The 24,796-nt window shown below is 51.0% G+C and overlaps 10 protein-coding genes across 10 annotated transcripts; 6 read left to right on the top strand and 4 right to left on the bottom strand.

Moving 5' to 3' along the window:
• Positions 1–351: 351 nt before the first annotated feature.
• Positions 352–4,197, top strand: MIND_00246700 (Rab guanyl-nucleotide exchange factor; the record flags this gene model as incomplete). The annotated part of the gene is made up of 16 exons (XM_037359349.1): positions 352–424; positions 470–637; positions 681–913; positions 967–1,234; positions 1,278–1,358; positions 1,403–1,830; positions 1,884–2,331; positions 2,385–2,719; positions 2,766–2,836; positions 2,884–3,025; positions 3,085–3,280; positions 3,329–3,421; positions 3,472–3,574; positions 3,622–3,975; positions 4,024–4,080; positions 4,131–4,197. 16 exons carry the CDS (start codon positions 352–354, stop codon positions 4,195–4,197), a joined length of 3,117 nt encoding a protein of 1,038 aa, XP_037224444.1.
• Positions 4,198–4,626: 429 nt separating this feature from the next.
• MIND_00246600 (uncharacterized protein) lies at positions 4,627–5,122 on the top strand (the record flags this gene model as incomplete). The annotated part of the gene is made up of 2 exons (XM_037359348.1): positions 4,627–4,737; positions 4,799–5,122. 2 exons carry the CDS (start codon positions 4,627–4,629, stop codon positions 5,120–5,122), a joined length of 435 nt encoding a protein of 144 aa, XP_037224443.1.
• Positions 5,123–5,525: 403 nt separating this feature from the next.
• On the bottom strand, positions 5,526–7,308 carry MIND_00246500 (Cyclin N-terminal domain-containing protein; the record flags this gene model as incomplete). Its single annotated transcript, XM_037359347.1, has 5 exons — positions 5,526–5,750; positions 5,807–6,346; positions 6,379–7,011; positions 7,062–7,238; positions 7,288–7,308. The coding sequence occupies 5 exons, from the start codon at positions 7,306–7,308 to the stop codon at positions 5,526–5,528; spliced, it is 1,596 nt and encodes a 531-aa protein (XP_037224442.1).
• Positions 7,309–7,453: 145 nt separating this feature from the next.
• On the bottom strand, positions 7,454–8,452 carry MIND_00246400 (uncharacterized protein; the record flags this gene model as incomplete). The annotated part of the gene is made up of 1 exon (XM_037359346.1): positions 7,454–8,452. One exon carries the CDS (start codon positions 8,450–8,452, stop codon positions 7,454–7,456), a length of 999 nt encoding a protein of 332 aa, XP_037224441.1.
• Positions 8,453–8,573: 121 nt separating this feature from the next.
• MIND_00246300 (uncharacterized protein) lies at positions 8,574–10,123 on the top strand (the record flags this gene model as incomplete). The annotated part of the gene is made up of 7 exons (XM_037359345.1): positions 8,574–8,596; positions 8,638–8,719; positions 8,770–8,839; positions 8,893–9,074; positions 9,128–9,310; positions 9,364–9,493; positions 9,540–10,123. The coding sequence occupies 7 exons, from the start codon at positions 8,574–8,576 to the stop codon at positions 10,121–10,123; spliced, it is 1,254 nt and encodes a 417-aa protein (XP_037224440.1).
• Positions 10,124–11,405: 1,282 nt separating this feature from the next.
• On the top strand, positions 11,406–12,331 carry MIND_00246200 (uncharacterized protein; the record flags this gene model as incomplete). Its single annotated transcript, XM_037359344.1, has 3 exons — positions 11,406–11,453; positions 11,502–11,900; positions 11,954–12,331. The coding sequence occupies exons 1-3, from the start codon at positions 11,421–11,423 to the stop codon at positions 12,329–12,331; spliced, it is 810 nt and encodes a 269-aa protein (XP_037224439.1). The 5' UTR covers positions 11,406–11,420.
• Positions 12,332–12,358: 27 nt separating this feature from the next.
• MIND_00246100 (Cytochrome b5 heme-binding domain-containing protein) lies at positions 12,359–14,861 on the bottom strand (the record flags this gene model as incomplete). Its single annotated transcript, XM_037359343.1, has 19 exons — positions 12,359–12,429; positions 12,479–12,492; positions 12,553–12,578; positions 12,631–12,657; positions 12,693–12,734; positions 12,784–12,850; positions 12,896–13,066; positions 13,116–13,175; positions 13,225–13,247; positions 13,297–13,509; positions 13,556–13,809; positions 13,852–13,869; positions 13,921–13,938; positions 13,992–14,049; positions 14,097–14,303; positions 14,353–14,546; positions 14,599–14,689; positions 14,754–14,774; positions 14,823–14,861. The coding sequence occupies 19 exons, from the start codon at positions 14,859–14,861 to the stop codon at positions 12,359–12,361; spliced, it is 1,614 nt and encodes a 537-aa protein (XP_037224438.1).
• On the top strand, positions 14,860–19,012 carry MIND_00246000 (Acyl-CoA dehydrogenase; the record flags this gene model as incomplete). Its single annotated transcript, XM_037359342.1, has 29 exons — positions 14,860–14,895; positions 14,950–15,012; positions 15,060–15,122; positions 15,172–15,376; positions 15,423–15,443; positions 15,496–15,536; positions 15,581–15,727; positions 15,780–16,131; positions 16,183–16,417; positions 16,506–16,575; positions 16,623–16,643; positions 16,697–16,787; positions 16,842–17,044; positions 17,093–17,211; positions 17,257–17,329; positions 17,407–17,458; positions 17,510–17,667; positions 17,716–17,761; positions 17,808–17,817; positions 17,871–17,991; positions 18,041–18,144; positions 18,191–18,252; positions 18,306–18,321; positions 18,368–18,438; positions 18,487–18,507; positions 18,554–18,600; positions 18,650–18,681; positions 18,731–18,851; positions 18,902–19,012. 29 exons carry the CDS (start codon positions 14,860–14,862, stop codon positions 19,010–19,012), a joined length of 2,712 nt encoding a protein of 903 aa, XP_037224437.1.
• A 311-nt stretch (positions 19,013–19,323) lies between these two features.
• On the bottom strand, positions 19,324–22,766 carry MIND_00245900 (Zn(2)-C6 fungal-type domain-containing protein; the record flags this gene model as incomplete). Its single annotated transcript, XM_037359341.1, has 9 exons — positions 19,324–19,890; positions 19,938–20,072; positions 20,124–20,354; positions 20,470–20,731; positions 20,782–20,992; positions 21,040–21,142; positions 21,186–21,984; positions 22,033–22,167; positions 22,219–22,766. 9 exons carry the CDS (start codon positions 22,764–22,766, stop codon positions 19,324–19,326), a joined length of 2,991 nt encoding a protein of 996 aa, XP_037224436.1.
• A 548-nt stretch (positions 22,767–23,314) lies between these two features.
• MIND_00245800 (uncharacterized protein) lies at positions 23,315–24,736 on the top strand (the record flags this gene model as incomplete). The annotated part of the gene is made up of 1 exon (XM_037359340.1): positions 23,315–24,736. One exon carries the CDS (start codon positions 23,315–23,317, stop codon positions 24,734–24,736), a length of 1,422 nt encoding a protein of 473 aa, XP_037224435.1.
• Positions 24,737–24,796: the final 60 nt, after the last annotated feature.

Below are 24,796 nucleotides of genomic sequence, written 5' to 3'. Positions count from 1 at the left end.
TGTTTCCAATCTGGAGGAAGTTTCGCATTATATGTATGTGGGAGTCGCGGACGGTGTTGGTGTCACGAGTTGCTGACATCAGATGGGGAACTTTAGACGGACGAACTCTTAGGAAGTCTGACGAGCTTCAGAATCGCGATGAATTTTGTGATTGGAGGAACGGAGGGGAGAAACAAACAGAACGCGGTGGAATTACGCGTATGACCCCTCGTATATGTGGGTGGAATGAGCCAGAATTTGTGTAGCTGACCTTGCGCTTGGTTCGGGGAGGACTTCGAACCTGAGTCACGGGAGCGTGAATGGCCCGGGCAATTAGCCCCATAAAGACACGGTAACTCATCCATAACGTCGATGGGGCCGTTCGACCCACCTTCGCCAGTGGTTACAGGGGTCAAGGAGAGAGTAGAGAGTCTCTACGTCCATGGTGGTTCATCTTCTACGCAACGTGGCTTGCACTTACTTGCAATAGGCGACAGGTTATATGTCGGCACTGCGACGGGGATTCTCCATATATATAGTATTGACGACGACGGAGAAGACTCACTGGTCCTAGTAGAGTCTAAGAAAGGGTTGGCACGTAGGGCCATTGAGCAGATTGGCTTCATCAAGGACATAAATTCGCTTGTTTTGTTGTCTGGTGAGTCCGTCTTTAGTCGCAGACGATAGCTAATTCAACCTAGAGGCCGCTGTAACTCTCCTCCCTCTGCCTAATCTCTCCCCTCCGACCCCGCTTCTCAAAGCGAAAGCTGCCTTTTCCTTCGCAATCCATTCTTCAGTCCAGCATGTTGCTCCGGACTTGCCGCCTGGCGCGAAGGCTACCTCAATACCCACCCTTGTTACTCAACTAGTTGTTGGATGTCGACGGAAAGTCGTCATATACTCGTGGAAAGACGGAGAGGCTCAAGAGTCGAAAGTCAGATATTGACTCCACCACATTTTCGTCATCCACTCATCGCGGAATTCTAGGAAGCGCCTTTACCTCACTCTGCCCGTGTTATTTCATTCCTGGATAAAGATACTGCGTGCTTTGGCTACTCCCCAACAGAATACGCCATGTTTTCTATCCTTTCAATGACGGCCACCGACATTTCAATACCACTTCCGGTCACTGCTGCTGGTACGGGCATGAGTGCTTTTACCAGCCTCGGTGGCTACATGACTCTTGGTCTGGGTGTAAAGCCCAAGCCTGCTGCACTACATATCAGTCCCTCGGAAGCACTTATTCTGAAAGATAGTGAGCGGGACGCAGTTGGTTTTTCATAAGCTTACTTGTCCAGATGAGGGTATTTTCGTTGGACCGGATGGCTCTCCTGCGAGGCCGGCATCCATTGAATGGCCAGCCCCACCTGAAGAGATCGGTATGCTTCCACTTTTATTTATTCTACTGCTAACTTTACTATAGCATATGTGAAACCCTATGTGTTCTCTGTTCTTCCTCCCGGCGCTATTGCCCCAGCTGCGCCAACCGATCCCTCGACCGCAGCAATACCAGCTCCGCAGCCCACTACTCTACTCCAAATCCGTTCCTCTCTCTCCCTGCAGCCGACACAGACACTATCATTCCCATTCAGCCCAACACCGACTTCAGCGACAAGCCCCACGCCGAACGCGTCTCTGCGGATACTCACCCCATCTCCCTCAGCCAAATCTCCCCTCTTCCTAATTACAACCCCGACAGACAAGAATTTGGCTGCGGCGGAAGGTAGTACAATCTGGCAGTTCAAGATGAAACCCTGGGGAACACAAGTCGACGAACTAGTGGCTGCGGGCCAATATGCAGATGCTCTCGCGCTACTTGAAATAATTGACGTTACACTGCTTCCTGACAAGGTACTAGTCGAACAGATGCGCCTGGAGCATTTCTGAATCACTTTTATTCTCAGGACCAACGCGTCAAGCTTGTGCGCGGGCTGAACGCTGTGTCGCAGTTTCGCGCGGCACAGTTTGACACTGCAATTGATGCTTTTATTGACCTCGAGGTCAATCCCGCCAAAGTCGTTGCCCTATATCCTGAGTCAGTGGCTGGTCGGTTGTCTGTTGCACAAGACCAGTGGATATCTTTATATGGGGGGCCACCGCCTACGATCGCAGAAGAAGTCTCAGAAGCATCAACTCCCAGTGCAGATTCAGAGTCTCCTACCAAAGATGCGGAAAATGTTGTCGCTCCCTCAATACCAGAATCGTTAGAGGGAATTGTAGGGCTAACTGCTTCGACAACGGGGACGATCCGCGGAAGATTGAAAGGACTTGGAGCATTCTTGCCGTCATTGAAAGACAGTGACCACCCGACGAGCAATACCCCGAAAGTGCGGCCGAAACAAACTGTCCATGGCAAGTCAATGTCAGATGAGAACACCATCCAGATTAACTGATACGAACCCCAGACGATCTCCCTAAATCCGTCGAAACCCTGCTCCGATATCTTTCCGACAGACGACCCAAGGTCAAAGCCGCCCTTGCAGCAATAGGAATAACACCAGAAAACCAGTCACACCAGATTGCTTTCCTTTCGGAAACCTCTGTCGACGATCTTTTTGCGCTGCCAAATGCACCTTTTGCTGCCTTGACTCCAGAACAACTGTTGCGATATGCTCAAATCGTGGACACTGCGTTGTTCAAAGCTTATCTCGTCATTCGGCCGGGTCTTCTCGGCTCGCTCTGTCGGGTGTCGAACTGGTGCGAGGTTTCTGAAGTAGAGGACGAGCTGTTGGAACGCAAGGTATGCCACCAGCGTCTTCTCCTTCGTTTAATTCATCCTTGAGGAGAAATTTCCCGAATTGCGAGATCTTTACAATGGAAAGAAGATGCACCGAAAGGCATTAGATCTCCTCAAGAAGTGGGACAAGTCCTTGATAGTCAACGCTTAGCTCATATCGCTTCTAGTCTCAGCGAGCAAGAAAGCGACCTGGAGGACAAACTGATGCCATCAATATATTACCTCCAAAAATTAGGTCCGGAACATATGGAAGAAATCTTTCAATCTTCTCGCTGGATATTTGAGAAAGACAGCACAATGGCATTTCAGGTCAGGACATTCCGCAGAAGAACGGTGGACTGGACTGATATCTGTCTGGCTCTCTCTAGATATTCACATCGGAAGATGTTGAACTACCGCGAACAGCTGTGGCGGATTTCCTCGAAAGCATCGAGCCTTCGCTCTGCATTCGTTACATTGAGTTCTTAATTGAAGAACGTCGTGAAGAATCACCAGTTTTTCACGATCGTCTGGCGGAACTCTACCTCAGAGCCACCCTAGCAGCAAAGAAGCGAAACGACAAAGGCAAGTTGACAAGCATTCATACCACAAATTGAACTGAATATGGCTCAGATTGGACCCAACATTATGCCAGCCTCCTCAAGTTTATCGACACAACAAATCACTATCGGATAGACCGGCTCTATAACTTGATTTCCTCTGAAGGTACGACTTGGTTTGAAACAAAAGTACGAGAAAAAATTTAAGCAAATCAGATTTGTTTGAGGCCCGAGCAATACTTCTTGGCCGGTTTGGACGACATGACCAAGCGCTGGAACTGTACGTCTACAAACTGCAAGATTACATGAAAGCAGAACAGTACGTTTTTCCCACGTGATCATCGTTTCCCATTCATCTTCTTGTAGACATTGTGCCCGGGTGTACTCCGCGAGCGGAAGAACAGCGAATGTCTACTTGACCTTACTGCGAATCTACCTTCGACCCAATGCCAACGCCAAACTTAGCGTCTCTGACCTTCTCGAGCCAGCTTTGGGACTGATCGCTCGACACAGTCCCCAGCTGGATTCGGTCGCCACACTTGAACTCCTTCCTCCACTTGTCTCCACACAAGACATCCACAAATTCCTCGTCAATGCCCTGCATGCACCGGTCTTCGACACCCGGGTTGTCAAGAACCTCAGCAAGGCTCGTGGAGACCAAGTGGACCGTTTGTTGATGGGATTGCAAACAAGACGCGTCAAAGTAACCGACAGTCGGATGTGTGTTGTTTCCTTTACTTTTGTCTGCCTCTGATGTGCTTTTTATAGCTGTCCGCAATGCCACAAACGAATTGGCAACAGTTTTATTGCTGTCCACTCCCCAAGGCGGGTCATACAAACCCAATCTCGATATCTGGGTTCTGATCTATTGACAGGGGCGAAGTTACACACTATCAGTGCCGCGAAGCCTTCTCAAGGCGATTGAGCGAGACGAGGCATTAGTCGTTGGAGTACTATATATTCGCATAACCAGGACTGAGAATGCCAGGGCGAACAGCTGAGTATGTCATGCCCCGTGATCGCCTTCTCCTGCTTCTTGTCACCGTCAGCGCTTTTGTGAGCTCTCGCCAGAGATACTTACTTTATCTGGTCTTCATGCCCGAGTATTGAACCTCTAAGCGATGTCACCCGCGAGCTCTACTTGTCACCTCTGGAAGCCTATTTCCCGACTGGGCTTGTTTGATTCAAGTACCCAAAGCAGTCCCACTATCTCGCTCCACGGTCTTGAGTGCCCGCTCATCTGACACTGGCCGCCTTCTAGTAGCTCGAGGTCGGTTAACTGGCCCCGTTCTCGGCACTTGTCCTTCCGTATAAAAAGGTAGAACCAACTCCTCCATTTCCAGCAAACCCTCGCTCTCCCTCTCTTATACGATGAAGTTCACTACTCTCACCTCTCTCGCACTCTTTGCTGCCGGTGCCCTCGCAGACACGGTAGCATACGACGAAACCTACGACGTAGGCTCCAACTCACTAGACATTGTTGTGCGTTTGTCACTCGCTCTTTGCTTGTGGCCATGAGACATATTAATCGCTCTACTCATAGGCCTGCTCCGATGGGGTCAACGGGCTCGAAACGCGCTTCGGATTCAAGAAGTTCTCTGACATCCCGAAGTTCCCCTTCATTGGGGCGGTCGGTGCCGTCGAAGGCTGGAACTCTGCCCATTGCGGCGAATGCTGGCAGCTGACCTATACTCCCGCCAGCGGGGCAAAGAAGACGATCAACGTCCTCGCTGTCGACCACGCTGCGCCGGGGACCTTCAATGTTGCCCTTTCGGCCATGAATGCACTCACAAACAACCAGGCAAAGCAACTGGGTCGGGTTAATGTCGCAGCAACTAAGGTTGCCTCGTCCGTTTGTGGACTGTAGAAGCTATTTTTGGATGTAAAACGGACTAAAACAGACGGAAAGGACTTTGTTTTGTTGTATGCGAAATACATAATTTACTTTGTGTGCTCATCTAGTGTCACAAAAAAGAGTATAGTACAAAAAAATAGGAGCAGCCGGAATAATCTGGCTGCGTGTACACTTTTTGAATGAAGGTCGTTGTTGGGCATAAAAGAGTGAGGGATCACATGACATGTGGATAGCAATGGAAAGCGAGCGGCATGGGTAGAGAGAGAAAGAGACGCCTTTATAGGCTGAGGCATGTGGGGAAAAAAGGAAAAGAAAAAGAAATGGACAGCGATCATGAAACGAGTGAACGATGCAGGGCAGGCGGTATAGTACAAATATGTGTGTATAATCCAAGAGACTGAAGGAATAGATACGCTCACTCCTCGAGAAGCATCCTCTCAACGGGATTTCCGTTGCCCGAAACTTGCGCCTTCGCCCAGTCAACGGCAAACGCCGACGCCTTGAGGAATTTCTTGTGCGAGTATTTTTTGCAGACGTATTGACGCGAAAAGTTGCGCTCCGCAAGCTTCTCTATCAGCATCTCGTGGCCAGGCAACAGCTGCTCTTCCGTATATCCAGAGTGGAAAACGAAAGCATCGTCCTATAAGAAGCACGTCAGCCTTATCTAATCACCAGCTCCTTAACTCTGACACTTACCCAATTGCCGTCAAGCATTCTCCGCGCACAATACATGCCAACTGCTGCAATAAGACTCGGCTTTACTCGCACGAATCTATAGTCCAAAAGCGTAACCTCCGTCAAGAACTTGCTGAGCGTCCTGGTCTGGATATCGTAGTCGTCGGCCTTGCTGATTTTGCGCATCCAGCTATACGGCGAGCAGTATTGGGAAATGCGGAACTCGAGGGTTTGAAGCATGATTCGCTCGCCCTTGAGGATCTCTTCTTTATTGTACCCGTTCTCAGTCATATAGACAAACTCCTCCACCGACGGCGCCAGAATTTCCTCGTATTTGGCCGCAATGAACATGGCGGTGACGCCAACCAACTGGAGCTTGACAAGAGACACAGTTCGGTGGGTCAGGAAGCGGTCAATGATGTTGACGGCAATCCACAGTGTCTCGGGCAACATATGATAGCGAAGGTGAACTTGAAGGAGCCAGTCAACGAGTGTCTGTCGCATCGCCCACGTTATCTCGTTCTGATGATCCATATAGTCGGCGCCAGGCATCATCGACTCCTAAAAAAAACCCACGGTCAGAAGCAAGCAACTATTCGGTTAAAAAATGCACGCGCCTCTAGATCGTTCATGTATTCAAAAATCTCATCGGCGTATTCAGAGACCATAGTCGTGTCGTAGATGTCTACATCGTCTTGGAAGGCTTGTCGAATAGCCTCAACCTCCTTCTCGTATTGAAGAGCGCGTTCTGGTGTAATGTCTGGCCAGACCCGGACGACTTTTGGCCCGGTAGCAGTACCTTCATCTTCATCGTCTTCGTCATCGAGCTCATCAACTTCGGCCTCTGAAATAGCCATGGCGTCGTCGAACTCCGACAGCTTAAAGTCTTCGTCCTCCGTGTCGATATCAATCATGTTGTCTTCTGTTTCTCTGAGTTGTTCTTGGACAAGCTCTGTCGCCGCTACTCGTGGGGGTGCCACTCGAAGAGGCCTTTTCGAGGTGGCAACAGAGGGACGAACAGCGCGACCTGCTGGTATGCGACTTGGACCAACATGGTTTACGATTGTTACGTGGACTATCCCTCGACCAGGACCCAGAGGAACGCGTTGGGGAGGGAGGGTGGAAGAGTTGGAGCGGAGGCGTTTGAAGCTATTTTCAGGCTTGTCGTTGCTGGGGCGCTTGAAGCCAGTTTCGGGCTTGTCGTTGCCTGCGACGACAAGAGTCTCCTTGAAAAGCGAGTCAGTGGCTAGAGTTGTGGCGAGTGTTGACCACATACCTTTCTGTTGAGGGCGACCTCGCTGAGGGCAGTACGCGACTTTCCCGTCAAAAGCTCCTTGGGAACGAATCGAGCGGGTCCTGCGTTGTTCGCTAGACCCGACAGTTGTCTGGCGTGGCGACTGTTGGCGTTTTCGTCAGCTTTGGCGCGCTGAACTGGGCGTGTGCGAAAAGGTGGCTAGTGAAGCTGTCAGTAAACGGCGGGAGAAGGGATGGGGTACACGAACGCGGACATTGGGGGCGGCCATGGGAGGGTGGCGTGGTGTATGGTGGCAAGAAACAAGGAAGAGAGATGTGCTGGTCGACTTGAACCTCAAGTCGTTGGTTGTCACGTGAATGTCACGTCAATGCAAACAGCGCGTTCTCGTTACGTAATCGACTCCAAAATACATGTCAACTTCGCTTGGATCCTAGTCCCGCCCTGCCACTTGTCGACGCAATCTCGAGCGGTGCCTTTAGCCGCACTCGTCCATCACTGTCCTCACCATCCTCCGCACCCAATGATGACCCTGGTGTCCATCCCTGAGCTAATAAAAGCTTATGCCCAACATTGGTAGTCGGAAGCGGAGTAGGGGGTTTAGATTGAGTTATAAGCTGAGGAGGTTCCCAAGAGTTTACTGCAGATATAGGTGATACATGCTCCGCTCGTCGCGTCAATTCTATACGAGAGGCTGGCGGCTCTATACCAGGAGCATCAAGGCGTGAAGTTGGATGTAAAGCTCTTCTCCTGGCTGAACGGTCGATGTATTCTGTTGATTTCGTCCGACTGGGTCCTGGACTACTGGACGAGAGCATCTGTTGTTTGAGGGTTGACAGTGCTGACTTCAAATCGCCATTAGAGGATGGGAGATAGCCAGGACGTGCCGCTACGCGCTTTGGGTTCTGAAATAGGGGAATTTCGTTTTGGAGCGTAGAAGAGCAGTCCTCACATGGCTCTTGCTCGTGAATATGAACGAGGAACGTTGTACTGCCCATCGCGATTGCGTCCATATGCTTCAGCTTTTGAGGCATACTTGCGACTCGAGAGGGAGACAGACGAATCGCAGCTGACGCTTGAGCAGAAGCCGATTGGTGAAAAGTGCCGTGCATAGAACCCATATCGACCATATACCATGCTTCATCGTCAGAGCTCCAGTAGATGGTCGCGTGCAGTTTAGAGACGGCCATTTCCTTGAGCCTAACACGGGGCGTATCGTTAGAATGAGACGCGTCCCTGCCAAACTGGAGCTCTATATGGCGATCTGGATTGACGAGTGTCTGCTTTGGCGGCAAGACAGATGTACGAAGAATAACGAGGCGCAACAGAAGGAGATTGGAGTGGGAAGGCTGGGAAGTATATTCCGGTCCAGACCACTCTAATGACGGATCGTAGTCAGCTGGGAGGTCGTCCATAGCCAGATAACACTTGACCGTCAAAAGTCAAGTCCCATTTGATGGGAACTCTGCCTCCACTTCTCATCTTCCCCCTGAACTCTTCTTTCGCTATTTAACGCGCAATCACCGAGACCACGCAATGGAAGTTTTTTCCGAGGTACAGTATATCAGTCCTTGTATCCCTGACCATTGCGTCTGACTAGCGTGTGTCCGAAGGAACACAGTAAACTTCTGTTGAACAAAGAGTGGCTTGTCGCCACAAACAACTCAACGCCATACCTCTTTGTTCGTCCACGGTCTACCTGCGCTGCTATTGGCTCGAATGTTCGCTGTAGAAGTTTGCGACAACCGTGGATTTAGCGTGTTTGGTTCTCGTTACAGACACGAAAACTATATGGACCGAGGGTACTTGATTCGTTGTAAAACATGCCAGAGCTTCAGCCACTGATATGACCTAGTTCTGAATTCGAAGCAATTTGCGAGACGATGGCGCGCATGCAACCCAGATAGTTCACCGGACTTCTCTCGGGATGAGGACGAAGAAGACTGGCGGGTCGCGACCCAAACGTTGCTTGCTAAAGCTCACACTCTTGGTGGCTTAAGTGAACTCTCTTTCGATTGCGTAGAATCTAATTATGCGGTACGTATAATTGACCTAATTTTTGAATTGAACAAGGTTCAATTGTCCTGAAGGATCTCGCCATTGAACTTGAGGGCGAGGCGTTCAAATGGAGGTGGGAAACGTGTACACAAGGAGGCCGATTTTCTGCCGACATCATATCGCGACACCTGGTCTTGCCTTTAATCAGCCTGACGCATCTGGCATTCACTAGTACTTCTGCCGTCGGTGAATCCTCAGAGTCAGATTTAGAAAAGGTGCAGGCGCCTTTCGCAGTATATCGCGCCAACTTTTTAACATCAATTTCGAGGCCATAGACAAGGTCGGGCGCACCGCGCGTCGTTCGGTTGACACTCATGTCAAAAACTGCATCGGCAAACCTGGAGTCGCTACCGCTTTACGCCGGATAACTGCCCTGTTCAATTCTATACCTGATCTTCGTAAGTTGAGACTATTCCAGAAACTTTGCATTGACGTTTGCTTCAGCTTCAGTTCTGCTAGTCAACGACACGCCTGACTTGAAACTACCGCCACTTGCAACGCAGCCCGCCCGCGCACCGTCCCCACCGCTAACTAAACGTCGGATCTCAACGCCCGTGGATAAGTCTCCAGTAATCGAGCCAACTTCATCCCCAGTTGCAAGTAAACGTCCTTCTCCCGAGCCTGTTCAGCGCAATTCCTCCCCAGAGGCCCCGCTTGACGCGGAATCGGGTTCTGCAACTGAATCTGACTCGGATGGCGCGGCTCCTGTGCCGATTGCTGCGAAAGGCAAAGCCCGAGCGTTTTCATCAGGTGTCTCGCCTCCTGTCAACACAAAAATACAGAGTCCAGTCCATCGACAGCTTTCATCGTCGTCTCCTCCTTCCAAACCTCTCAGCAGACCTAAGCCAGTCCTATCTGACTCGGAATCTTCTCCCGTACGGCCGGCCAAGAAGACGAAGCCTCCGGTTTCTTCCAGTGACGACGACAGCGAAGCTGAGCGCAAGAAACGGCTGGCCAAAGTCAAGAGTGGTGGTGGTGCTGCGCGAGGAGCAAAGCAACCGATAAAGCGAGGCGGTAGACGATTTTAAGACTGATCAACTACATGGATTAGAATACACAATGTCAGAGCGCTACACTGGAACAGAATGCTACATGATAGGTCGGGTTAGGAACCATAATCTCGCCCACTCGCTTGGTGGACGTCACACATAATGCGGAACATGTTGATAACCCGGCGGTTTTCTCCTAAAGCCTGTAAAATGATTGCTCAGAAAGGAAATAAAATATTCCGGGCACTCTCGCTTACTTTGGTGCATTGACACCGGCCTTGATGAGTGTGGGCCCTGCTGGAAGAACTGTCATTGATCTGGTTGAAATTTTTTGGGAGGAAATAGGGTACCTGAGTGCACAGGTAGACTTCATGCAATCTATTCGAGAGCCGCGATATACGACATCAAAGCATCTGAGGCAAGGTCAACCGAATTTCAACCTGTCCCTTGCCTCGACCGACCCGCATCCACGATAGAGATTTCCAAAGCTATGGGACAGTTGTCAGAGAAGGAACAACGCAGCACAAGAGCGGAAATTCTTACTATTCTTGAGTGCACATGACAGGCGGAGAAGAGAAATATTGTGGAAAGCGCACTAGAAGAAGATTGAAGATGGGGAAGATGCTGGACTGTCTGGCTGGTTTGACTACGTGTTTTATATGGTTGAGCACAAACATTGACGTAGAGTCACGGGTCGCACAACCCGGAGAAGCCTGCCAAATGCCTTGCCGTATCACTGAATCGGTCATCATAGTCGTTCCCAGATATGGGCGCCAACAGGCACCTGGCCGAGTTACAACGGGATATACCGTAGGCCGAGATAGGCGTCGAACAACCGTCTGGATCGGACACGAGCCTTGAGAGAACTTGGATGTGAAGGTCTTTGTTGATCGAAATGGTCAATTTGATTCCGCGCGATGGCAAAGCCAAGGTTGTGGAAAAAAGAGTCTGATGCTGGTAAGCAGAAGAACGCCACATCTCCAGTGCTGCCTTGAGGGCCGAGATCTTGGAGGTCGCCATACCGAGAATGCCGGCTAGTAAGTAGACTGATGGAAAATCGACGCAATGTGGTCCCGAGGTGCGTCAGACGAGATAGGTGGCTTAATCAAACAGTGGCTCTCTTCCAGAGACGCGGTAAATTCCACGTGTAGCGGGTTGATCAGAAGAGTAAGCTCAGCACTGAAAGCAGACAATCTCTCTTTCTGGAAGTTGTTGGGTTCGTTGCTGTCCACCCGCAAGGAAGCCCCGAAGCAAGCGCTTTGGTCGGGATCGCATTGCCAATGCAACAACGTAAGCACAGAAGACGGCGAAGCGTGACAGTGTCACGTCCCCAGAGATGTCAAACTTCGAGGACGAGGACCCATTGGCGGTAAGCCGAAAGCATGTATGGTCTGCAGTTAAGTTTAACTTTTGCTAGGCGGCCCTCTCATCAGCATTCGTGTCATCACCTTCTCTCCGTCCGCCGACGCCCCCGACACAGTTAACGGAAGCAGAGACATCTTTGGCCTCGGAATCGACAACGGAAAGCTCAGTCACTTCGGATTCGATTGAAGATTCGTCACAGGCTGACTACGAAGCACACGTAGCTGAGTGGAGAGCCCAGTCTGCTGAGCAACGAGAGAAAGCGGAGAAGGAGCGTGAACGTTGGGAGGCAATTCGTGCGGCTGAGAAGCAAGAAGCTGCTCTTCGCAAAGCAGCTTTGCCTGATGTCGGCGGAACTTCTGAACATGGTTGGGAAACTGTAGGAGAAGCAACTCGGCCATCTCCCAGCCCCGCAGATGCTCGCGACTTGGTAACGGGTGAACGGTCAAAAGAGGTTTGTCAACAAATATCAACTCTATATGTTTCCCCTCTCATTATTCTGTATAGGTTCAGAGACCAAGCCATGACACAACAGACGAGTCCCAAAAATGGGACGAGGTTTCTGAGCCTCTGACCTCATCATATCCTTCCATGTCTTTCCCAGACCGCACCAATACTCCGTCACCACAACACGACCCTTCTCCCGCTCCTCACCTCGAGTCAGCCACTATCGCCATTTTCGACTCTTCTCTCTCACCTCGCACGCGCATCACGGCCCTGTTTTCTTCTCTCGCCATCAACCTCTTACTTCCGTTCGTGAATGGCGTCATGCTCGGGTTTGGAGAGATTTTCGCAAAGAATGTCGTATTGGAATACTTTGGTTGGAGGCCACTCACACGACCAGGCTCAGTAGCAGCGACAGCTGGCCTCAGAAAATCTAGATAGGTACTTACTAATAGACGTCTATAATATCTATAAACGGGCATTTCGTGGCAGGTTTCTCAGCGCTTGTCGGACGCCAAGATCTCCCAAAACATCTTCGGCTATTGAACATGTTAGCTTATGCCTTATCCACAACCATGCACATCATACCTCCTCCTCCAACCCTAAAATCAGAGCGCAGCTTCATTAACACGCCAAACCAGGAAAATATACCAAACACTTACGCGTCGATGAGAAGAGAATGGTGGAACTACTCAGGCGGAAATGAATGAGCATGGTCCTAAACCTGGAGAACGGCGAACGCACATGTTCAACGAAGCGCCCCATTCCTAAGCTAACGGTAAGTAGACTATCGGGTGCTGACAAAAAACATGCCTGTTTTGGTTATCCCTCGACCGCCAAATATCTGGGTAGCCAAGATGAGCTTGAAGATGGTGATGGCAAGTAGACCCCACCTGAACAGCATCTGCGGCCGTCTTCTGGGACTCCCGAGTGGCATACATCTTCAAGAATGCAATTTGTCTACGAAATTCTCACTAGACCTTTCAATTGACATTCAAGTCATACCCTGCGAGCTGTTGAGCTTGTTCCATAGGGCTCATATGGCACATCTGGTATGTGATTGACTCAATCCAGGCTTGGCAGCTTTCGAACCGTGAAATCATGGCAGCAAGCTTCTGGCGCACGATGGCCTGCGAGCTGAGCGGCTTGCCGAAAACTTTTCTCTGTGTCGCCCACCTGTGCATGGATTCACATGAAAGGAAGCAAAGGACAGGATGAAACTGACTTGAGGCATTCTTCAAATATGACGCGTTGGCGTGCAATGTTATGCGCGACGAGGACCCATCTATGTTGCGAGTCAACTGGTGGAGAAAGAGTCGAAGACATCGACAGACCGCTCATGATTGAAGTTGGCTAGCTAATGGGGAACTTAGCCAAAGCATTGACAGAAAGAGGACGAAGCACACAATGATGAGCAGACCAGGAACTCCAGGACCAAGGCGGTTTGCATCTGGAACTTTGACGTTATCAAAGGTAACGAATGCGGTTCCCGCTGTTGCTGAGTAGAATGTCTTGATTGGCTTAGTTTCTACTCCCTCGCCCCGCTCAATAAGGAGGACGATGATTTCTCCGTCATCAGTTTTGCAAGCTGTTGTGAACCAATGAGCTCGGGTGCCAGTCTGACGGAATCAACAGTGAGGAAGTAGCAGCAGCATAGGAACCAACTACTTGCCGTGATCCATTTCTTAGTTCCTGAAAACGACTCCGATTAGCTTTGATGGCTCGAGAGATTGGAGCAGTACCTGACACAATCCAGAACCCGTCCTCGGTCTTACGGGCCCTGGTCCGTATACCGGAAACGTCGCTTCCGGCGAAGGCCTCTGTGACTGCAAGACAAATAGGGCGTTTGCCTGAGAGCGCATCTTCGACAACGCGATCTCGTAGGGCAGGTTGTGCGAAGTTAATCACGGGTGGAAGGCCTAAATTTATGAGCTGGAGAAGATATAGCAAATGCTATCCACCAATGATAGTCCCGCCACCTATTCATGGATGCGTCACATGGTCGTGTTCCGGTGTATTCAAGCACTAACCTAATCCATCGTTGTAGCCTGTGAAGAAGTTGAGCTAGACGCCATTTGTTTCTCCAAAACACCGAGAATACCTCGCGCATGTAGTCTAGCCGCATCTTGGGTGATGATTAATTCGATGAAAGGGTCAAACTGTGGGCTGGGGTTAGCAGAAGTGCAGCAAGAGACATATAACTGACCTCTTCCAGAGAAATCACGCCGTCCATTAGCACTCTACCCTTCATATGCTTTCCAGGACCGATCTGCATTGCAAGAATATTGAGCCGACACATCTCATCGACGATGTGTTGTGATGGCGGTTGTCCATCGGTTTCGCGTGCTTGAGCATCTGGCAAGACGACCTCCTCGACGAATTTGCGGTAAACCTTTTGGAAGCGACGGTGGTGCTGGACTTCCGTCAGCAGAGATGGAGGCCAGGGAAGTGGGTCTATTCACCTCCTTGTAGTAGGGAGTGTGGTATCCAGAAGCAAGCCATGTTGGCTCTGCGTATGGAACTTGGCTGAGGGCGCCAGGAACACGATTCGCTATTTCTGGTTCCCCTTGTATAACACCGACTTGTAGACGCGCGTATTTTTCGAGAACTTCAGCACGGTGAAGCTCGTAGAATCTTTCGGTTGCATCTTGTCCCGCTGTACATTGTTGGGTGAGTCTAAGTTGGATCGACAGGCATTCCCAGCGGACCTATTTCCGAGTCAAGAAGAACAGAGAGGCCACCAGGGTGGAGGGATGAGAATTTGCTGAGATCGTATACTTTCGAGTCGATGATGATGAGCTAACAGAACCAAAACAGAACCGCGTCAATAGCCTATAAGTAACAGGGCAGGTGTCACGGATACCAAGTCTCCCGCAGTCGCATGCTGCACAACACGGGTGAACAAATGTTTAGTAAGGTGAAATACGAGTACCTGTGCTACTTCTTCTCTTGTAAAGGGCTTGACGACCATGGTTCAAGAGTATGGGGCGGCTAACAGGATCATTGTCAGTGTCAGCGGTCATGCAGCAAGAATATAAATTGACGGAACGGCGAATCAGATCGCCGGTCATTTCAACTTGAACTTCTTGCTCATGGCTCTGGCAGGACTGAAAGTTATCGAGGTCTCTGCAACTCACTACAACCCACTGGGAGCTCATACAGATCTTAGTTTGCTGGCCTTGCTCCTGGTCCATTTGCTGGTCTCATTCTCGCTGATAACGGCGCGTCGGTTGTGCGCGTAGACAAGCCCGCGGCCAACTCCGTCGATATTCTATGCAGAGGGAAAAAAGTCTGTTGCTATAAACCCCAAGATTGAGGGCGGAAAGGCGCTCTTGCTGCGCCTTATTTCCGAAGCGGATGTGCTCATCGACCCTTACCGACCTGGTGTTATGGAACGCCTTGGGCTTGGACCGGACGTATTCTTAGGCAAAAGTGGACTCAACAAACGGCTTATCTATGCTCGTATGGTTGGTTTTCCGAGAGAAGGTACACGACCAACTGCCAGGCAATCCACTCCTTGACAGTGTTACAGGACCCCACAAAGACATGGCTGGTGTGTTGTTTGCAATATGCTTCGAAGACTTGAATATCTTACCACCCACCAGGTCACGATATAAACTATCTAGCGCTGAGCGGAGTACTATCTGTTAGTATTTCGTTTGCTTTGGGACTTGCGCTCAACCACTGAAGCTACTGCCCGGCCAAGATAAGCCCCAGCCACCAATTAATATAGTGGCCGATTTTGCTGGAGGAGGGCTGAGTTGCGCCATGGGTATTTTGCTTGCACTCATTGACCGCGGCAAGACTGGCCGCGGGCAAGTGGTCGATACCAACATGGTATTTTCTTCTCTCTCCTTGGTGTGGAATGTATGTTCAAGTTTACAAACAGGTCTCTGGCACTCGCTATGTCTCGTCGTTCCCATTGCTCGGTTTGCTCGTGCCGTCTTCCAGTATGGCTATGGGCGAGAGAGGCTCGCGCCTGCTCGATGGCGGGGCTCCATTCTACAACGTCTATACCTGCGGCGACGGGCGTTGGATTTCGGTTGGCTGTATCGAACCTGCCTTTTACAAGCTCTTCATCGAGCAATTTGTGAACGCGGTCCCCACAGACTTTAGTATCAGTGGGTGGAGGCCGACAGCGGACGAGCAATATAACCAGGACGACTGGCCCAAACTGAAAGAATATCTGACCAGAGGGTTTGCATTCCAGCCCCGCGACTATTGGGCGAAGCTTTTCCACGGTCAGGGATTGATCTGAACAAGTGTGTCGATCACAACTAACATCGTGGTAGGCACCGATGCTTGTGTTTTACCAGTGCTATCGACAGAGGAAGCAGCCCAGCTTGATGCTTCTGCGTCGTCATTTCCGGTCCCGCACCCACGAATAAGCGCCGGCCCGGGTCGCTGGGTGGTTCCGGGCGAAGACAGTTTATACTTGGAAGCGGGCCAACACACAGTAGAGATTTTGGCGGGCCTTGGCGTAGGAGAGGCGCAAATGGAGGAGATGGAGCGGACAGGAGCCATCAGGTTCGCAAAGAGCAAACTGTAGCATGTAAATGTAAAATGCGGGGTAATGAGCCGGAGTGAAATCACATGCATCTCGTTCTTATTTAAGACGCTTGCCATTGGACGATTCCCCATTTTCTCCAATGTCCAAACAATTCACCCTCGAAGAGGTCGCAAAGGTCAGTTATGGGTGGCTTAAACACACTCCGTGGCTGACCTCCCACAGCACAACAAACCAGGCGACCTTGTGCGTATGCTTATCCAAGACCAACACCTCGTCCCTAATTGGTGCATTCACAGTGGCTCGCTATCGACGCCAAGGTCTACGATGTTTCCAAGTTCATGAACATGCACCCCGGCGGCCTTAGTGTCCTTCTGGACCCGGAAGTTTGTGCGCAATCACACTTTGCCAGCCGTCATCGGTATCTGACGTGGTTTTTTCTAGCCGGCCAAGACGCAACGGAAGCATTCTTCAGTCTCCATCGCGCGGAGGTTTTGGAGCGACCACAGTACAAGCGTCTGCAGATTGGGGTTATTGCCGGCGAAGAGAGCACCATCGTCAGCAGGGTCACGGGCGAGCTCAGCAAGGTCCCCTATGCCGAACCCACTTGGTTGGTCGAGGGCTACCACAGCCCCTACTTCACCGAGGTCAGTCAAGCAAATCAATGCCCCTCGATGACCCTAACGCTTCTCCAGAATCACCGCCAGTTCCAGAAGGCTGTTCGCAAATTCGTGGATGAGGATCTGTATCCCGAGGCTCAGATCAAAGAGGAGGATGGAACTCGAGTGTCTCAAGAAATCGTTGACAAAATGGCGTGCGTTTTCTTACTTGACATACCGACTTTTATTCACCAATGCAGCGCGCTCAACATCAATGCCATGCGTTTGGGCCCCGGCAAGCACCTCCACGGCCTCACTCTCATGAACGGTCTTGTAAAACCGGAGCAGTTCGATTATTTCCACGAGGCACGTCTTCAAGCTCGCCATGGGAGTCTATTGACACCTTGTAGCTTGTCCTGACCCAAGAACTGACTCGTTGCGGCGCTCGCGGATACGGCGATGGTATGTTTACTCGGGACCCCATTTATTTTTTGTGACTTATTCATCTTCTAGGTCTTTTATCTGGAATGGTCATTGGTCTCCCGCCTGTTCTGAACTTCGGAAGCGAGGAACTCAAAGCCCGTGTTGTACCGGAAGTGTTCCAAGGAAAAAAATTCATCTCGCTGGCCATCTCTGAGGCACATGCTGGCTCCGACGTTATGGGTCTCCAAGTGAGCATCTTTTTCACTCATTAAACTCCTCCATTCACGCTTTCAAAGACCACCGCCGTCAAGAGCGAAGATGGGAAGGAATGGATCATTAACGGTTTGTTGAGCGTCTCTCTCGGAAAAACACAACTCACGTCATGCAGGTACCAAAAAGTAAACCAATATCCAAGGTGGCAGTTGGAATCGCAACTCACGTACTTCTTTAGGTGGATCACCAACGGCCATTTCAGCGACTACTTCACCGTCGGCTGCAAGACGGAAGATGGCTTCACTGTCATCCTTGTCGAACGTGGCCCTGGGGTAGAGACGAAGCACATCAAGACCAGCGTTAGTCTCCGAAGCTCTAGTGTGCTAACACGTTACTTATCTTTTCTAGTACTCCCCTTCCGCTGGTACTGCCTACATCACCTTCGATAATGCTAGGGCCCCCGTCGGCAACACTCTCGGCGAGGAAGGTGGTGGAATCTTCGTCATGTTGAGGTAGGTTCTCTGTTTGACCAACTCTTGTTGCAATAACACTGTACAGCAACTTCAACCACGAGCGATGGGTGATGTGCTGCGGATCTGCCCGGAGTCAACGATCAGTTGGTGAGTCTTTGTCTTCATTCTATCTGGCAGAGCACATCTGACATCCAGTGCAGTGGAGGAGTGTCTCAAGTGGGTCAAATGAGCAACAAATTAACCACTTCTCATTCGACTTCAGATGGTCCGCACAACGCAAGGCCTTTGGCAAACCTCTCAACTCGATGGCGGTCATTCGTTCCAAGATGGCCGGTGCGTATTTTATTCTTTTGAAGAGGTCGGACATTTATATAAGACTAGGGATGATTTCTCGTGCTGAGAGTGCGTTTTGCTACTTAGCGCCAGATTTTAAGCTTAACTTTCCTAGGTGCTCAAGCGTGGTTAGAGTCGATCACATACCAGATGTGCAACATGGTATGTGGTGGCGATGGACTTTTAGGCAGCATCTCAAGCGCTTTCACAGTCGTATAAGCAGCAAGCGGGTAAATTGGCTGGGTCAGTTGGTTTCAGTTGGTTTGTTGGGGTGACTCTAACTCTCTTACAGACAGATTGCCTTCCTGAAGGCGTACTGCACCTCGTCAGCGCAGGAGACTGCCAGAGACGCTGTCCAGATATTTGGCGGACGTGGAATCACGCGGACAGGCATGGGTCGGTATATCGAACACGTGAGTAACATCATTCCTTCTCGCCCACAAGCCCTTATTCAACCTTACAGTATCACCGGACGGTTGCGTTCGACGCGCTGCTTGGCGGTGCAGAGGACGTTCTGCGTGACTTGGGTGTACGACAGGCGCTGAGGGTGATGCCGAAGGACTCGCGTCTATAAGCAATCAGAGACACTCTTACCATTATCTTATAATACGCGGGTAATAACATTATTTACGCGATTCTGAGGCCAGTTAGGTTTGATTATGTAAATCTTATCTTATCTATGGGGTGCCATCAATTAGTTGATCATTTTCTAGTACAGTGTACTTTTGGCAAGAAGGAATACATATGTGCTAGACTTACAACAGATTTGAATTGTTGCTGGATACAGTAAGAGGATTAACGCCCACAAAAAAGCATTCCGTGAGCAATAACAAAACGAACAGAAAGCAAAAAGGGGAGCATTAATAGGTAGATTGGCTGTACATCCTAAAGTCTTGGTTCGGCATTTGGTTGACCCATGAAAAGTCTGTGAAGGACATGAGCACCGATCACGGCGAAGAACCAAGTTGGCGAACCTTCGGGCCAGTTGGTGGCAAGAGACTGGATCCCTTGCATCGGGTCGTGGAACGGGAGAGATGGCGGGAAAAAGTCGGGTGCGGAGGTGTTATCGTCGAGGCCGTTGGTGCTCAAGGGCATGAAAGGGTCGACACCCGCACCAAGCGGCGGGGCGAAGCGGTCAAAAGAGAGGGCGGCGGTGGTAGCGGGGGGTGACAGCGAATGCGTTGTGTCAGGCGATGGGTGGCTTGACACTGTGGACTCGCTGCTTTCGCTCGGCTGGCCCGAGTTGGACCGGGTCGGTTTCCGTTTGTTACCCTCCTTTGCGAGTGGCGCCGCAAGCAGACCTTTGAGGAACTTCGCGTAGAGATTTGGGCCGTGCTTGTCGTCGATAGACACGTCGGACGACCCCAAGAGGTCGATCACGTTCTTCACCAGCCCCCGCATTTCTTGCCGCTTGTCGGGAGTGAGGTAGGAAGCAAACTTGGGTTGAAGGAGCTGAAAATGGCTTAAGATCTGGTGACAGCACTCGGAAAAGCGCTGACCTTCACCAGCATTGATGCCGCAAATGTAACAAAGACACTCTGCGCGATGGGGCCATGCCTAAGATAGATCCGTTGGTCAGGTTGTCCAACGGCTTCAACCATGGCCGCCACGACATCCGAGGCCGCCGCCAAGCACTGCACAACGATCAGCACAAGACGGCAAAGTGGGAAGGAATGGCATCATACCCGCATCAAGAAGGGGTTTTCATCAGTGTTGTTTTTGCCAAATGCGTGCTGGAAGCCGAAGGACAGCGCAACCAGACGGGCATAGCTGTAGGCCAGCTTGAGAAGCCCGCTTCGGAACCTGTTCTGGGAGTCTGTCATGTCTGTCGCCTCGTTGACGAGCGATTGCCACTTGTCACCGAGCTCCTTGAGCTGTTCATCCGTATCAGACGCAACACGTTCAAAGTCGACGTTCTGCAAACCGGTCAGATGGCACCAAGTCTGATGTTGTCGAAAGAGTACATGCCTTGTTCAACCCGGTGGGATGGCTCGGGTCACTGTAGATCTTGGCCATGAAGCCAGACATTACCCTCAATTCCGAATTATATGCGCACGTATGAATATCAAAGTTGCGCATATTATACGGCGAGCTGCGCCACCAATCTTCCGAGTGGTTGGCCATGTAATCTGCATTACTAATCGTCGGTGTCTTGCCGTATTGGGAACCCGTGGAACGATCGAGATTGAAGCAATTGAGCCAAACCCGCGTCCGGTTGAGCATTTCCCGGGCATGGCTTTCGTTAATGGGCTGTGCCGTGTTAGGAAGATGTAAATTAAGATCTATAGCAAGTCTTTTTTCCTCAAAATGAGCTCACGTGATCAAGTAATTGAATAAACGCACCTGATAGCAAGCCCAAGATACAGCCAGCCACGTTCATCTTCCCAACGTCTTGCGGGAACAGGGTAGAGCGACATGAGAATATAGCCTTGGACGGACTCGACACATTTCTGGCCGCTGATGAGGGCTGTCCCTGCAGCTAGCTGCGCATAGTGCATCGCCTGGGAGTACAACTCTGGCCGCTCCGTGTAAAATCGCGATGCAATGGCGCACACTGTAACCATGGATTAGTATTCCCATTTGATGCTACGAATTGGTTACCCACCGACGGTGAACAGAAAAGGGACTCCGATAGCACGTCTTGGATGCTGTGTACAAGACGGGATCTAGTAATGAGACAGAGAGGTTCATGCGTTGGAAATATCTGATGAAGATGAGCAGAACCGGGCAATAGAGTTAAGGGGTACGAACATATCGAATAACTTCTCTGCTTCTTGGGGCGTTATAAGGCCTCTGGTTAAAATATGGGGAAGAGCGGGATGGTCTTCGAGTGGACGAGACCGCATGAGGTCCGGAGCTGGGCTGGAGCGGAAAAAGCTATCGCTGGCGATACCCAAGGCAGGCACTGACTCGCTGCCCATTTCTGCTTCGGGACTCTCTGCCCGACCCTTCTTGAGGCTGAGGTCCGCCATGAGGCCAAACGGACTTGCTTCAGTAGGAAGCGTAGCAAGCTTTTCACCGCCCGACTCCTTCTTCTTTGGTGAGCGAGGGTCGTTGGACGTATTGGACATCTGGCGTAGCTTGACTCCGCGTCTGCTGCGGGGCGAAACTTCCTCTCCGTCGGAGTCAATGACCTCGATTTCATACTCTCCCGTGTTCCCATCGTCGCTGTCGATTACGTCTTCTGCGCCACTACTCGAGCCCTCGAGATCTTCTTTCACAAGAAGACTCTTGGGCATTCCGGCACCGCCAATGCCAATAAATCCATCAAACTCAGCAAGACTATCTCTTGCCTTTGCGATCCAGTCCTCGACAACTTTATTGGTGGCTGAGTTCACTTTGGTGGAGTCACTACCGAACGTGGGCGACGTCGGTGATAAAACGGGAGAGTGTAAGCCAGAGGACGGCGTGAGGGGTGGGAAAACATCGGTAGCAGCCGAGTTGGGAGCACGGGCATGTCGAGCGTTTGCTTCTTCCAGTTGGGACATAAGCTTCTGGATATCGGCCGCTTGTTCACGAATTTGGTTCAGCAAATGTTCCCGTTTCCTAGGGAAGGAATCAGATGAATTTAGACAATAAAAACAGACAACAGACGGCGGTGTTCGTCGCTTCTTGCGCCCAGGTGTCACGCATTCATGTCCACCATTGAAACAGCGCTTACAAGGGTCTGTGTCCGTCTTGAACTCGCATTTAACTTTGAGATTCTTGCATCGGGCACAAGCTCCGGGTCTATGGCAAGTTAGTTGACTTGGTGGTGGAGTAGATAGAGATGGGGCGTACGGTTTCGCCCGAGCACCTCCCTCCTCCTCCAACTCTGGCTCGATTTCATCTTCCTTGACATCAACTGTAGTTGTCGGCCCGCGTGGGCGCTTTGTTTTGGGCTGTTGACCCGTGTTGGATGCACGCGGATTATAGTATCCAGAGCCACGGCCAGATGGCTGAGGCAATGTGGGTGCGACGATGGACTGGGGACTAGTTGTAATCGGGCCAAGACCATTGGCAGTCAAAGGCGTAGGTGTCGATGCAGACTGGAAGTTGTATGGCGCGCTATTGCCATGATATTCGCGCTGGTCGGTGGAAAGATACGAGCTTTGATCAAACTGGGGATAGTTCTGGTTGTAGTGGTGGTGGTCAACCGATCCTGATGGACTGTGTGTGCGAGAGTAGGAGAAGGGACGAGACGAGAAATCATCAGAGAATTGGAACGAGTTAGAAAACTGTGGCTGCTGGGGCGTAAAGTCGAATTCATGTTCGAGCTGAAGACGGGGCGGCTGGTGGGGAAACTGGGTCCATTGCTGCTGAGTTTGCCCTGGGTACCCGTTGGACATGATGGAGGGAAGAGAGAAAGGATGAGAGATGCGTCACAGAGAGTTCCAGGTAGAAAATGAGTTGTGCATTGCCGTATAAGAACAGAGACCAAGAAAGTAATTAACACACTGCCTCACAAGTCTGGAAAAGTTCGGGTTTGCGGTGCTCTGCCTCTTTCTGATGCGTCATGCACAGGAACTGGCCTCATGTCAGAACTATCACCAAGTCTCGCGTGGAATCCATGGCCTGAATCGTCAACGACCACTCGACAAGCAGCTCCGAGCTCTTCGGAGAGTCCGCATGCTCGTCGTAATCGCCAAATCCAGCAGATCAAGGACACAAATTGATGCCGGCTCTGGTGTGACAGATCATTTGCCAGTGACATGACACAGTGACAGTGACACACTTTCGTCGTCTCCAGCACGAGCAAAGCGCCGTTATCGTGGTTGTTCAGTACCTCGTCCGTCTTCCACCTACTCCTCATCTTTCCCAATCTTACCCAACACAATCAGACAGACCTACATGCCCATTTGACTACACTCTTTTATTTCGCTCTTTAATTCCGACCATGGCCCACAACCACCCACACCCTAGATGGCACAACCGGCGCGACGACCCCTTCAATACCCCCAACATTGCGGGACTAAACGGCGCATCGATAAACGCCAACACTCTAGCCACCGCGAACAGCTTGGCTATCAACACCGCGGCTGCCGCCGCTAACACCAACCAACCTGTCGTGGTGTCCTTTTCCCCAACTAACACTGTTACCGATCCGGCAGAGTCCTCTACTAACTCTGGGAGCAACCTCTCTGGCTCTGCTGAGCACGCATCCTCACCTAGTATTTCCATGGGCACTGTCATCGGTGCCTGTCTCGGTGCTCTTGTGGGTGCTGTCGTTCTCATCCTTATCGGTCTCTGGCTTTATAAGCGCGCTTCCCAACCTCGACGTCGTCCGTCAACTGCTCACAAGTCGGCTGACAAAGAACGAGCATGGGCGAAAATGGAAGACAACGATGACAAATGGGAGGGCAAAGAGAACAAATACCAGCAGAAAGGCGTCGTCAGTGTTGGGCCCATGGAAAAGCTCACAATGTTCAAAACCGCAACGCCAAGCTTGCATACGACTTCCAACTCGGGGGAGACAAATTATATTCCGTCTGTCACTCCCTTCTCCCATCCCTTTGCTCAATACCACCCCAACCTCGCAAAGGAACTTGCGGAAGACAACAACAGTGATCTTCCTGAACCGCCCCGTCGCCCTTTCCTCGCCAGGGTAGAGCCGATACCTCCCATTTCTTGGGATGGCGATACCGCTCGCGACTCATTCTTGTCACTCAGCTCCAATCCTATGTCTCCAGGTTTCGACATGGCCATTCCCACACCCAAACTGACTTCTTCGGAGCCCCACCAATGGCAGTCCGCTGAGGTGATGAATTTCGAATCTGAATCGGAACCCAGGGGTCGTGACAACGAACCGCGTCGCAAGAGCGCCAACAATCCCTTTTTTGGTGCTCGCATGTCGGTTCATTCGACACACTCTCGTTCTCGATCCCAATCCCGCTCTCGTACACCCTCTATTTCTGCTGGGTCAAGATCGGCAACAGTCCCCGATGTTATTACCATGCCAGTCCCTCCCGCAAGTGCCTATACCCGGGAAGAAAAGGGCAAATACCGGGCTGTGACTCCGCCTAGTCCTGCTAGTAGTCGCGCACCATCCACCATTATTGCGCACGACCCCTTTAGCGACCCCATTACGCCTATCGTTCCTTTCAAGGCCGAGCATATCTCGCAAGGCTCGCAGGACCGAGCAATGGCTTCCCTGTTGGCTGCCCTGGGTCCTACCGCCACAGCTAATGAGATTGAGGAACGCTTGCGGGTGGCCAGCATGAACCCTAGTCTCATCAGTGAATCGCAATACACTGAGACAGACGGCGACGCACTGCATCAGTCGTGGCCTGTCCCTCCAAGTGGCCGTGACCCACTCTAATTTAACTGAATATTATTTCCGTCTTGCGTCGTCGTCGCTCTCTTATTCCGAGTACATTAC

This window comes from Mycena indigotica, assembly GCF_014461135.1.
Source record: "Mycena indigotica strain 171206Taipei chromosome Unknown Mind.scaff0002, whole genome shotgun sequence".
NCBI classification, from domain to species: domain Eukaryota; kingdom Fungi; phylum Basidiomycota; class Agaricomycetes; order Agaricales; family Mycenaceae; genus Mycena; species Mycena indigotica.
This window is presented reverse-complemented; position numbering and strand designations above follow the sequence as displayed.